The 14031-nt window shown below is 43.3% G+C and overlaps 1 protein-coding gene across 5 annotated transcripts in view; it reads right to left on the reverse strand.

The window, feature by feature from the left end:
• The window catches only part of RARA (retinoic acid receptor alpha), a 255221-nt gene that overhangs the window by 82286 nt on the left and 158904 nt on the right, over nucleotides 1–14031 (reverse strand). The window contains exon 1 of one of the 5 annotated variants that reach the window (XM_040330409.1): nucleotides 12417–13904. The exons of 3 other annotated variants lie outside the window; for them this stretch is intronic. In XM_040330409.1, the coding sequence (XP_040186343.1) occupies nucleotides 12417–12585 (169 nt within the window). In that variant the 5' untranslated portion in view covers nucleotides 12586–13904. Of the gene's footprint in view, nucleotides 1–12416; nucleotides 13905–14031 lie in introns of those variants that run through there. One more of the 5 variants, XM_040330411.1, reaches the window with a different exon arrangement.

The following is a 14031-nucleotide window of genomic DNA, read 5'->3' on the forward strand; positions in this document are numbered from 1 at the left end:
CGTATCTTTATAACGCTCAGTCCATCATTTACATGGGGTCACGCCTCATTAGCATGGCTCACGCCCACTGCCACTTACGACGAGTTACGCCTAGGGAACCCAGCGTAGATTTGGGAGCAAGTGCTTTGTGAATACTGTGCTCGCCGCTCTGCACTATGTCGGTGTAGCGTATATTCGATACGCTACGCCGGCATAACTATGCACCGATGTACGTGAATCCGGGCTTATATTTGAGATTATCGTAATTTACTCTGCACCTAAAAAATCTCAATTCTTCTTCTTTTCATACGTTATACAATTTTTCATTCGATTTACCAAGACCATATAATATGAGGTCAATTCGAAACAAGTTTAATTTGTACGCAGTCAGGCAGGCCCTTGCACTATATAGTTCAGGGGTCTCCAAACTTTTAAAACTACGGGCCAGTTTATTGTCCTTCAGACTTTAGGAAGACCGGATTGTGGCCAGTGTGGGCAGAAAATGTCCCAGGTCTGGCATTAGTGACAATAAATATGGCCCCAGGGTTGGTGGTCAATAGAGGAGGACGAGTAATGCCCCCTATTAGTAGGAGGAATAGTATCCCATGATGGGTACCGGTGGAAGAAACAGTGCCCTATTGTTGGTGTCCAAGGGCCGGATAAAGGCTAGTAAAGGGCCACATCTGGCCCTCGGGCCGCAGTTTGGAGACCCCTGATATAGTTGAAGTTAAATCTAAAGGAAATTGAATAAGAATATTGTACTGTATAATGTATGGCCAGCTTTAATGTTGGTGATATATTATATCAGATTTTAAACTAATTCTACTGTCCATCAAGCTACACAACTGTTCACGTCAATGACATCCTATCTCCAGCCAAAAAGTTTTCTTTTCTTTTAGAATTGAATAAAGCGGCAAAGAATGAAAATTGATATCAGGTTTTCATGTCGGTCGGTCTGTCAGCCCATCGGGAAGACCTTCTCTCACTTTTGGTCCCTTTGATGCCTGTATATGTAATGGAGGGTGTTGTTGGCGTCACCGAGACAGGGTGAATGAATGAGTTCCTTAAGCCCGTACACACCACTATTTTTGTTTTGTTTTTACGGGGGGAAAAAGCTGACACCCAAGGTCGGAGCCGCTGTACTAACAATCCAATGTTAGTACAGCAATCTCCCCTGCTGTGCTATTGTGTTCTGACAGGGGGCGGTCCCCCCATTGGCTGAGAGCGCTGACCAGGAGCCAGGTGCTGACCTTTTTCGGTCATGACCCTTCGACAGAAGACGGCCAAACACACGGGCCGAATGTCGGACAGTTTCTATCGAACCGGCCGATTCCACCCGACATTCGGTCCATGTGTAATAGGCTTGCAGAGAATTCCCATCACTTCCTTTTCTGACTATTCACTACTTTTATTCCAACATTTTTCTTTCGCTTCCATATAAAGATATTTGAAGAAAAAACTCACCTTCTACATTTAGCTTTTCTGGTAAATGCTTGTGTACTGAACCATTATATATACTTTTTCTTACAGAGCTCTGGGTAGAACTCAGGAATGCATGCAAGCATATCCATAGCTACATGATCTAACCAAATTAGGGACCCACTGTTGTGCCTGGACAAATCCCAGATAGCCAATGAGCCTACAAAAAACAGCCTTTGATGTTCTTAAATATCCTTTTTGTAGTCAATCAAAGCATACTGTATGTCAGAAACGCACTACAGGCCATTTAACATTAAGGTTCACATCTATGCATTAGGCGGCCGGTGCGTTTTTCTAAAGGGACTGGGACTTTTTTTCGTGTTTTGCATTTAATAGACTTAAATGAAACCACACCAGTGTTGCGTTTGATTTTTGATGTGTTTTGCGGTTTTTATTTTAACACTGTATATAAGCTGGTTGCCAAGCAGGGAGCCGGGAAGCCGGCCGCCACGTCCTTAACAACCGATGAGTCATCAGCTGTCAGCAGGGTTCCTCGCTGACAATTGAATTAAAAAAAAAAGGCTTATCCCTAAAAACCCTTATCCAAGCATGCAGCCTGGCAGGTCAAAAAAAAGGGAGGAGACAAGCAAATGCCCCCCCACCATACAAAGCCACATGCCCTTAACAAGGGCCTCTTCCCAACAACACTGGCCTCTGGTTGGCGGGGTCTGTGGGCAGGGGGGCTTATCAGAATCTGGACACCCCTCCTTTAAGAAGGGGTCCCCCAGATCCCCCCCATATGAATGGGTATCGGGTAAATCGTACCCCTACCCATTCACTCTAAAAAGCAGTAAAATATAAAAAAAAGTGTCAGTTTTTGACAGTCCTTTATTAAAAAAAGAGCTCCGAGCCATCTTCTCCCCTGAGCCGAGTTCTCCCCTGAGCCGAGTTCTCCCCCTGCTGTCTCTTTCCAATGCTGTCTTTTCCCCGAGCAGTCTTCCTCCTCCCCGCCAGTTACCCACGAAAAAAAAAAAAACACTCTTCTTCTGTGGCTGTCTACCTCCTTGTGTTGTCGCCCGCTGTCTGGCATCTCTTATATAGCCATTGGCGTAGGCCATCCCATGACATCACCTTGAGAGCCCGCCCTTTGCAACACATCATGTTTTTTACATTTGACTGCTTTTTGAGGAAAATGGGTAGGGGCACGAAATACCCCTCCAAAACCATACTAGATCCGTAGGGCCTTGTATAGACTTAGGGGGCGGGGGGAGACTCCGTTTTCTTTTGCTTTTTTTCTTGACGCCAATTTTTTTTTTTTTTACATTCAGCTGTCAGTGGGGAACCCCTCCTTAGCAACCAGCTATATACAGCGTGTTGAAAGAGAAGAAAAAAACGTAAAAAATGCAAAATGCATGAAAACTGCATGCAAAAATGCATAAAAAAATAAGGGTTTAAAAAAAGCAAAGTGCATAGAAAAAACGCATCAAGCACAGCCACATAGATGTGAACCTACACTTGGTTGTAAACCTCAGACATGAAATATGAATAAACCATTTCACTTTATACTGTGTACTTGTCTCAATTAAGAGCCAAGTGTCTGCTGCCTCGTTCCTCTGCCATCAGCATGAATCACTTCTGACAAGTTTAGCCAACACCAAGAGAAAAATGGTGACAGGGGAGAGAGCTGCAGCTGATTGGCAGCCTCAGCTCTGTTCCTGTGAGAAGGGGAGTGTCTCTCTTCCTTCCAATCAGCTCTCAGAGCTCTCCTCACTGAGCTCTGCAGAGTGTAACTTCAGCTCTCCGCCCCCTTTTTTCTAAACGCGTAGACAAGCTTATAAATTCTGGGACTTTGAACGGATGTAGATAAGAGAACACTTTACGTAGGGGGATTTGTTTAATTCTCTGTACATCACCTGAGCCCAGTCACTTCTTTAGGTATAGGTAAAGGTTTACAACCACTTTAAAGTGGACCTTTGCCTTTTCGAAAAAATCGGACAGACCAATCAGTATGATGCTTATGAAAATTTTAAATCTATCATGCTTTTTATCCCTCCTTCAGCCAGTGCAGAGAATATATTAATAGGATACCTGTACTTTTGTATAGGTATTCTTTCATTTCTCCTATCAAAGTTTTTTTAAATTCTAAACTATTGCCAGATCCTAATTAAATAAACCACTGGGTGCCGCTGCAAAGTCTCCTGGCCTTTCCTTCTGCACATGCGTGGGAAACCACATTCATAGAGAGGCCATCCACTGTTAGGACACATTAGATAGCCTCTCCATAGGAATGAGTGGCATTTTTCTCACTTATGCACAAAAGCAGCTGCTGAACGACCATTTAAACATTGTCCAGGGTAGAGATATTAGAAATTTGAACAGGTAAGGCACCTATGTTTATATTTTTATCACATATATCAAATCTGAAAAACATTTTTTATTGCGCCCAAAGAAAAGTTATGTCACTAAATAAATGTGAAATACACTGAAAACCTAACTCCAAAGATAGCCCACAATAAGAACCAAACCCTCAACACTCAACTTTAAACCTAAGTGAAATTATAACTACCACATTGATAAATGCTATATTACCAAAGAGACAAATATTACCGTGGCAATTCTAGCAGCGCCAAAATTTACATTACAATGTTGGGTCAAAATTTAAAGGCGCCAGCTGCACTGTGAAGTTGGCAATGAATTTAAAGACCGATTCAGTAATGAAAACAAGACACTGGGGGTGATTTACTAAAACTGGACGGTGCAAAATCTAGTGCAGATGTGTAAACCAATCAGCATTCAGGTTTTTTTTTTTTTTAAAACATCCGATTGACGGAGCCCCAGCCCCCCCCCCCCTCGTTTTACTGACCTGAGCCCTGGAAAGTCCTGCATCGCGAACGCACTTTCCTTTGCTTTTCATTGGATAGATTGATAGCAGCGCAACCACTGGCTCGCGCTGCTGTCAATCAACTCCAATGACACGAGGGCGGGGCCGAGTCTTGTAGTCGGCAGCTATGGACGCCGAATACAGGACTCTGGAGCGCACCCGCAAGGTAACCCCCTTGAGAGAGCACTTTTGAGGGGGTTATCAGAGGCGCGGGGGAGCCGAGACAGCCGCCGAGGGACCCCAGAAGACGAGGATCGGGGCCACTCTGTCCAAAACGAGCTGCACAGTGGAGGCAAGTATGACATGTTTGTTATTTTTTTGTTTTAAATATTTAAAGCTTTAGTATCACTTTAATTGAACAAGCTAAAGTTAGAAGCAGATTGGCTACCATGCAGAGCTGCACCACATTTTGCACTCTCCAGCTTTAGTAAATTAACCCCTGTCCCTCTACAGACCAGGGTAGGCAGGGTCTGCTTCAGGTCAGGTCATAGAAAATGATGTCTAGGTCTAGTGACAATACACAATCACATATATGGTTTATGCGGAGCCCATGGTCTACCACCTGGTCATAGAGCGATTATGTGGCGCCCATAGTCTATGGAGTGACTATGTGGAGACCATGGTCTATCTTGTGATGGGGTAATTATGTGGAGCCCATGGTCTACCTGGAGATGGGGTGATTATGTGGAGCCCATGGTCTACCTGGAGATGGGGTGACTATGTGGAGCCCATGGTCTACCTGGAGATGGGGTGATTATGTGGAGCCCATGGTCTACCTGGAGATGAGGCGATTATGTGGAACTCATGGTCTACCTGGAGATGGGGTGATTATGTGGAGCTCATGGTCTACCTGGAGATGGGGTGATTATGTGGAGCCCATGGTCTACCTGGAGATGAGGAGATTATGTGGAGCTCACAGTCTACCTGGAGATGGGGTGATTATGTGGAGCTCATGGTCTACCTGGAGCTGGCGATGGGGTGATTATGTGGAGTTCATGGCCTACCTGGTGATGGGCGGATTATATCTGCCATGTTCTTTAAGGCATTACTGAAAGGGATAACACAAGTACGATCAAAAATGGAGTACTTAATCTTATATGAAAAGAGGAAGCGCTGTAAAATAGCTACTTTTGGACAAGTATATTAAAAACCAGCATGAGGTGCTTTAGTCAGCTGATGAATTACACATTTCTGAAGGCACGCGTCTTTTTGAACTGTCGGCTACCATCTTTGGCTCTTGAAACCAGGAAGCAATGCTAGCTTAGTAAACACCGATATCATTATCTTTTGTTGTTTCTCTAAGGGCAAGAATGGACTTCACATCATTAAAAGCCACCACAGAGAGAAAAGCAGAAACACCCTGGTCAGATAATTACCACACTCCACCAACATCAATGCAGCCTTCAGTCTTGGCACTTTACTTACAACACAAAAGAATCTGCAGCACAAAGCAACAGTGTAAAAAAAAATACTTGAAAAGCACAAAAGCCAAAATTCCCCGAAGAGAGACAACACTACAAATAGTACCTGAAGGGCTTAATTCATTAAACGCAGTATCACCAGCCCAGCCCCCATTTATGTAAAAAGCTGCAGTATGTCAGTTCCTAGAATAGTGTACATTCCATTCATGTTTTCACAGCACGTGCACGCACATCTTATGTCACACACAACATGTGTAATCTGTACACAAGCCATTCAGCCTAGGCGGGGGGGAAATTGCCAGATCACAAAGCATTAACTCGGTAAAAAGCTTTAAAGCAAGGCTAAACCATATCCAACACCAACTACCCTTAGCTACTAAAGAACCCTATGTAAAGGTGCCCTCTGCACTAGATTGCAGATGGTCGTATTTTCATTCTCATGAATCGTTATACAACCATGTTAGTTTGTGTCCACTGAACATGCATGTTTGTGCCTATGGAGCTGGAAGAGGGGAGCACTCAGGCACGACTCAGAGGGAAAACAATAGCAATCAGTGGAGAAAATTAATCTAGGCCGATCAATTTTTCCACTACGCAGTCTTGGCTAGGAGGAACCGAGGATGACAAAAGACCTACGATCATGCCCTCATCTGATTGTAGATGACCACACTGGGCAAACCTTCTATTTTGTCTGTAGGCACCTTAATACTTACCTATGAACTGCTACAGGCTCCCTCCAACTTTGACAGGAGGACATGTGGACTATGCCAAAGGGTAGGATCTATATTCGGGTAGAGCCAGCTAGCCCAGAACGCCTTTCTTTGAAAACAGAGCACGTGTCTCTTGCCATTGGCTACATTCAGGTGCTAGTAGCTAGAGGGAACCTAATGCAGTTCACAGGCATTACACTGGATGACAGTAGGGTGAGGGGGTGGGGGTTAATGGGAAAATGTCCATTTTAACATTGAAAAATTACATGGGGATGATGCAGCTCTTTGGCCTATATATGTAGAGGGGGAGGGGGAATGGTATTTGACCTATATATGTAACATGTTCCACTATACAAGCTAATTGTTATGGTCGCACAAGCTAAAACATAGTAACAATGTAATAGCTGACATCTATAAAGGTGCCTTAAAAATAAATAAAAAAAAGAGCAATTTCCTGTGTGCTCCAGACTGCTCGGTTTGGATACGCTTATCTAACAAATAGGGAGGTTTACACTGTGGGCATCGATTCTGCCAGACCTTTACATTTTTCAGTTTTAGACAGTTGCCACCCAAAATAAAATCTTAACAGCAGATCCTGTGCCTTTTGCCTTATATCCATTCAAGCCTCTAACAAAGACTCTCCTGCATTCAGTTTTGGATGCCTGTGCATAGCTCCCAACTGTCCCTGATTTCGAGGGACTGTCCCTGATTTGGAGCAATCTCCCTCTTTCCTCTGATTCAAAAAGTGTTTCCCAGTGCTAAACTTTTAATTCAAATTCTAAATTGTTGCATTTGTAAATATTAAAAGGCAATATAAAGGAAAAGTAGTAGTATAAAAAAATATATTTTTTTTGGTTGATTCTCCGTTAAGGGGGCGTGTGCTATGCCGACATACGTTTGCTAGTAGGTGTCCCTCCCCCTCTGGCGGCCGGCGGCACGGCACTAGTGAACAGCCCACTCCTTTGCTGTCTGCCGGTCCTTCCCCCATCTAGGTGCTCCAGTGTCCCCTCCAGCGCGGCAGGCAGGCCCCATATGGGTGGAGAGGAGCGGGCAGTCGCTCCAGTGTCCCCTCTTAGCACAGCGGGCCCCATCTAGGTGGCTAGGTGCAGGCAGCTGCTCCAGTGTCCCCTCCAGCACCGCGGGCAGCAAGGTGCATGTAGTGCCTCTGGTGTCCGCTCCTCCAGTGGCTTCCGCAGTGCATCTCCACTCTCTTCCTCCTAAACGCTAGGCGTACAAAAGGTCGCCTGACGTTTTGGCTAAATCAGGAAACCGGTCTCAAGACCTGCTTCCTGATTGGCGCAGAGGAGATTTAGTGTGAAACTAGCGAATATTCATTCACTATTGTCACACAACCGAGTGGGCCACGGGGCACAGTGCTCTGCTCCCCGAACCCACCCTTTTTTTAAGCCTATTAGAGCCTCTGGCTCCAATCACATGCTTGAAAAAAAAATAAACATTTGGAATTCATGGTCTGGCAACCCTGTATGTAGATCAGGGGGCCGGACGCATGGATAGGGGGAGGCGCCTGTATGCCATTAATGGGGGGGGGGCCACGACTGCTGAAGAAAATCTGACAGTGGTGGACAGCACTCGGATGGGTGTAAGCCAGAAGACACAGGCTGCTAGAGAGGCAAGTATAATATCACCTTTTCTATTGAAGTGACCTATTCAGATTTTTTGGGGTGATAACAGTGTTACTATTAGTACTATCTCCTTGCTTCCTTTTCCCATCAAGCACCCATCACCCAGCTAGAAAATAAGCAGAAGGCCCCTACAACACAAAAAGGAGTTGATTTATTAAAACTGGAGTGTGCAAAATCTAGTGTAGCTGTGCATGGTAGCCAACTTCTAACGTCATCTTGTTAAAGGGGTAGTTCACCTTACAGATTTTTCTGTAAACGTGAACTTACAAAGGTCCCTCTCCTCGTCAAGAGGGACGTTTTGGAGCATTCTAATTGGTCAGCATGGGCGGTGCCGACCAATCAGCAGCCGCAAAGCCCGTCCTGTCAGTTATGCAGAAGACACGTGGATGCAGAGAGGATTTCTAAGCCCTGGACTCCTGGCATGGATATACCGGGATTTTTCGTGGATATACCAGATTTTTATGTAAAGGTGAACTTACACTTTAAGCTTTGACCAAAAAAAAAAAACGGAAGCCGATTGGTTTCAATGGATTTTGCACGCGCCATTTTCAGTAAATCAACCCAAATGTTGCCAAAAGAGTGGAAAAGATTGAGGATTCTAACTCTTTCCCAGTCTATCCAAAAAAAAAAAGACCGCTATGCAATCAGGGACAATAGGAAAAGGCTTTAGGTGCTTTCCAGCACGTTCACACAGATCTTGCAATGTCTCATGGAACTTGTCGTTTCAAAACAGCTGGAGGGCTGAAGTTGCCTACCCCTGGACTAGAGTCGATTGACTCACCATACTTGCACACCATGGGATCTACAAGTCTGCCGCAGTGGCAGATGGGACTTGCAGTTTCACCATTCACAGATCTTTGTGAATGTATGATGCGGCTGTGAATTCAAAAAAATGACAGAAGCCTACAGGGTGAAAAACTCTCAGATTTTGTAAAAGCGGGAGCGATTTGGGAGGGGGGGGGGGAGCTGTCTCAATGTTACACCCTAAATATGGAACATTATATGGAACATTGTCACAAACACAGACTTAACATTCGCTGGAAGAGCACAGAGGAAAACAAAATTCCAATGGGGACACGTGTTTTGGCAACAATGGTTTAAATGGGGATTTCTCCAGGTCAGGAAGTCAAATTTACCAAAAGAACAGGGTTTTATAGACTTCTTACAAAAAAAGTTTTGGCTACTATTTAGATTTTAAGTGTAGGTAAACCCTAAATAGTTTTCATTACGAGCAGCATCAATGCTCACTGCAAATATTTTTCTTAAATAAGCAAAAATAATTTTGTCAATCTGTTGAGAAGTTTCTAATGTGGACATCCCGCCAATAACGGGCATTATGAACCTAAAACAGGAAGAGCTGTTATTGGCAGGATCTCCAGATAAGAAACTTTGCAACCAATTCACAAACAGTTGTTTGCTCTGGTATACAGTCAGGCATGATGCCAGACATACTGAAAAATAGATGTTGGGCTTACAAACACTTTGAGTATCAGCGTAACCAACACCATATACATTAAATGTCTTCTCTTCTTTCTGGGTAGAATAAACCCTTTCCAGAAATGCAAATAGCACTATTAACAAATACAGGGCATTCTAAACACCCACCCAGGGACAAGTGTACAGAGAGCGGGGGACGTGTGACTGAATCTCTATGTTCTCTCTGATCTCAAGGCTTCAGTGTGTACAGACAGTGGGGGGCCAACGAAGACTAATTGTTTATGTGGCCCCTCCTCCTCAGGCCACAGATAAAGTGAAAAGATAAAATAAGGATACAAGTCACTTATTTAATCTCTGCCACCCTGGTAGGTAGAAGCTCATCATCATAGATAACAAGAGACATTCCCAACCTTGCACAGCCACAGAAACAAAGCCATTAACTCCTCCAATCTGGCTGATGTACAATTTCCTGTGTAGTAAAAAAAACACATGCGGGAAAAAAAAGATAATATACAAAAAGAAAATAAAGCGTGGGGGAGAGGAAAGAAAAAAACACTTTCGTAAGTCAGCAATTTGGCATACATTACAACTTGGCATGGTCCCAAGTATGCAGTTCCTACGAAGAACAAGAAAAAGTCAACTTCTTCCAAACAGGTTTTGCACTGAAAAGATTTACAGGCATTGCAAGTCTAATGAGGAGCATGCATGTGCAAAAAATCTACAAGGACGGTTCTCCTGGGCCCTGGCCACCAATAAGGAGTGCTGGCAGTTGTCCCATCTGATAGCTCTCCAATAATAGGTTGAGAGGGATTTAAAGCCAAATGTTCGAGGACTGATCTCAAATGAGGACAAACGCTCAAACAACTCTTTCTATTTTACCCTAAAAAAAATCATAAATTGTCCCCTACAATCATCATCCCTCGCTTCGACTGCCAATATTTGCTGTTGGGTAGAACAGGTAGGCCAATCCCTGCTGGTATGTCGTTTCGGTCTACGATTTCATGGGTAGCCTCCATCAAAATACAGGGCATACAAGCTAAGAATCTGTACAAGTCTCAACAATATCTAAAAAAGAGTTATCTTTGGCTGGCTAAAAAATAGTGATATATAGCCATATTGATTTTAAGAGTTTCCTCTTAACTGCTTACGGAATAACACGTTCATGGTTCTTAGAAATGCCGTAGACTTCAAGGTCAGGGTTCATTGACTGCTGCATTTTTTCCTAATCGAAAAATGCAGAAAAGGCAGTTCGATTGCCCACAACAACTCGTTTCCCAACTTCCAACCGGCAAGGTTGCTATATTCAACATTCTCACTTGTGTTTCAGTTTATAAAATAGTGCCACATACATGCTTACATAACATAAGCATTACAACATCAGGCTTTTTCATGATGGCAGTGCACAGAAAACTGGGGGATACACCAACCACAGTTACCCAGAGCAACCAGTTATCTCAAACGCCTGCCGCTGCATTTTACGGTTTTGCTGAATAAGCCCATAACTGAGACAAAGAGCCCACGTTAGCGGATTTAACAAGAAAATGAGGCGACTAAATGGATTACTTGGTTCTTTGCTCTTGCCACATCATTTTCAGGTAATCACCAAGGCCTCTGCTCCTCAAAGCCTTTTTCTTCCTGCATTATTATTGCTAGGGACCAAAGGCAAAAGATTGAACCGTGTTCGGTGTGTAAAATTATGAAAACAACAAAATGGCAGATCGTAGTCGTAGTTAAAAAAAAACAAAACAATATAAATATTCTTGAAGTGGAGTAACCGAGGTCTACCAGATGCCTAAAACCTTAAAAAAAATAACCATTCTGTAGGAAAAATAAAAAATGTCTAAAACACCTTTCTAGTAAAATTCAACAGCATTTTCTCTACAAAAGTGGAAGCTCCTTTTACTATCCACCGGCAAAAAAAGTACACTGTAAATAAGCAGCCATCTTGGAAAATGTCAAAAGGCCAACAGACATGTGAATGCCGGCTCTAATTATAAGGTGTGGGAAAACAAACGCACAATGCAACCCGACGATGTGCTATAGAAGCACTGCTCTACTATAAGGAGACAGGCCGCATATCTTGGGCCTTTGGCGACAAACCGGTTAAGTCCGCTGCCACACAGCGTAAGCTCATCTTCTAAACAGGATTACAGAGAAGAAATATCTTCACGTCTTTAAGAGGTAGAGTGAGAGATCCTTATTAAAGTGAATTTTACCCTGGCCCAAAAGAAAGAAAAAAAAAAACCTGACAAGGATATAAGAGGCAGAATTGTCCTATCATCTGAAACCCTGGGCTGCAAGCCCATTTAGCAGAGCTGAGAATGTCTTTTATTTCTTACGAGTAGAATGCCTCTATTGTAGTGGACGACTAGCAAAAGTGCTATCTTACACCCGAATGGAAACATCCTACAATAGAATTAAAAAATGTAAAATAAAAATAGGTGCTTCCAAAGAGTCAACTAATCACCTGTAACAAAAGAAATTAACAGTACTAGTATTAACAGGAAAATCCTATTTGCTTGTGCTATACCACAAATAAAACATAAAATTAAATGAAACACAAAATGGCATAAAGTGTCACGTAGCTTGAGCTAAAATAAATAAATGCAATAAAATAAAGGCTTCAAATAAAATAAAAAAAAGGAGCATAACTTAAAAACAAAAATATAATAAATAATATATTTGACATAAATAAAGGAATAAATGGATAATAAAAGGGTATAGTAAATATAAAAATCAACCTAATGGTTATAAAAAAAACATACTGAGTGTGTGTGTTTGTTACCACGAGAGAGGTTTATGTGCTGATGTTATATACACATACTTGCACACACAGCCAATCAGTATACAATGGCCTTCGTCCCACATACAGAGATCTAGGTCAGATAGATTAGACTAGGAATGCTATATTTCGGCACCTACGTACAATGGTTGGAATGGCTCCAGTGCTGGTTCCGGAGTGGCGTCCCGAAAGGATGAATCGTCCCAATTCCTTTATCCGACATTAGACAGGCCCTGTTCTGTGCATAAAAATCCATCATATGATAGTGTGTAGGGCTGGTACCCATGCCTGGAACATCCACGTTTTCATACATCTTAAATACTGCCACGAGCAAACCATATATAAGCGTAGAAAATTATCCTTTTCCTTTAAAAAGGGTTTTTGTCCGAAAATCCAAAAAGAAAAAAAATGAAAAATATATAAAAATGTATATTCACTAAGGATTAAATGGATTTAGAAATCCCAGCGCAAAACCATATGGGATTTTTCAATCCAGAGGGAAGAGTGTTGAGCTTCTGCAGATGGATCCAACAGCAGTATCTGATAGGAGATTCCTTTAACTCTCCGGCATGGATTCCATCAAATTGTTGGAGAGGGGGGAGGGAGTGTAAAGTTTAAAATCAAAAGCCCTCCAGATGGGTTTGGCACAGCTTGTAGACAACCATCGCCTGAATCCTTCGGAATTTTTGAACCCTGCAAATTCCTTTTACCATGCTGTGACTGCGAGGTGCCAACGTGCCCACCGGTAATGAGAGGTACTTGCAAATTTTTAGCCTATTTGATGGGATGGAAATCTCCAAAATCCTTAAGAGCGGGGAATCTACTTCATATCTTCGGAAAGGGGGGGTAGGTCAATTAGGGAGAGTGGTTCGGGATTAAACAGGTTGCCTGGCATCACCAGCTAACGTCTTTTAAAAATAGAAAGTCTTAAACATGGAAAATCTGTTTAGATTTAAGAGCGTCCATCTAAATCTCCTGTAGGATGCTGAGACCTTGAGTGCGGATATTCCCTGGTGGTTTAGGGATAACCGGAGTGTAAAATAAGCCCTAAATCCTCCAATCCAGCGTTCCTATATTTACACACTTAGGGATTTCCTTGTGAAACAGACCCGGAGTTTAGTCCTTGTTTAAAGAACGCCAGGGGAATCCTTACTATACACAGTCCTCGATGTAAATAAACGTTCGCTGCCTCCAAGATTACGCGATAGGATGTAGGCAGTCTGGCAATCGAAGAACACTTTTTGATCCCAGACCGGAGGACTTTGTGCCCAGCTGTGAGAACTCTTGTAGAATACCCGATTTGGCCAGGATAGTACGGGGAACCCTGACCGGGAAGGCAAGACGGGCAGTATGATGGATTCCTAGTATTCGCCAGGCTTTCCCAGAATCCTTAGGGTAATGCAGGTAAAGCTGAAAGGTAAGCAGTTTCGTGGGAGATTCCAGATCTTGCAGGCAGTCCTGATATACAGGGGGATTCCTGTCTCTCAGATTGGATTGTGGTGGCACATAGGAACAGTGCTCAATGCTGCAGACTTCAATGCCGTGTTTCCTCTCTCCTCCCCCCTCCTCTCTCCATTCTGATGGACTGAAAGCAGCTGAGCCCTGGAAGTCAACACCCCACCTCCCTCACTCTTAACCTCTTCCCTGCCAGCAGGGGCCCAATGCTGAGTCCCAACAAAAGGCTGGACGCTCCAGATCCCAACTTCATGTGTATTATTCAGGAGTGGACATGAGCTAAATGCCTTTCCATCACTACCCC

Source organism: Rana temporaria, chromosome 12, assembly GCF_905171775.1.
Source record: "Rana temporaria chromosome 12, aRanTem1.1, whole genome shotgun sequence".
NCBI lineage: Eukaryota > Metazoa > Chordata > Amphibia > Anura > Ranidae > Rana > Rana temporaria.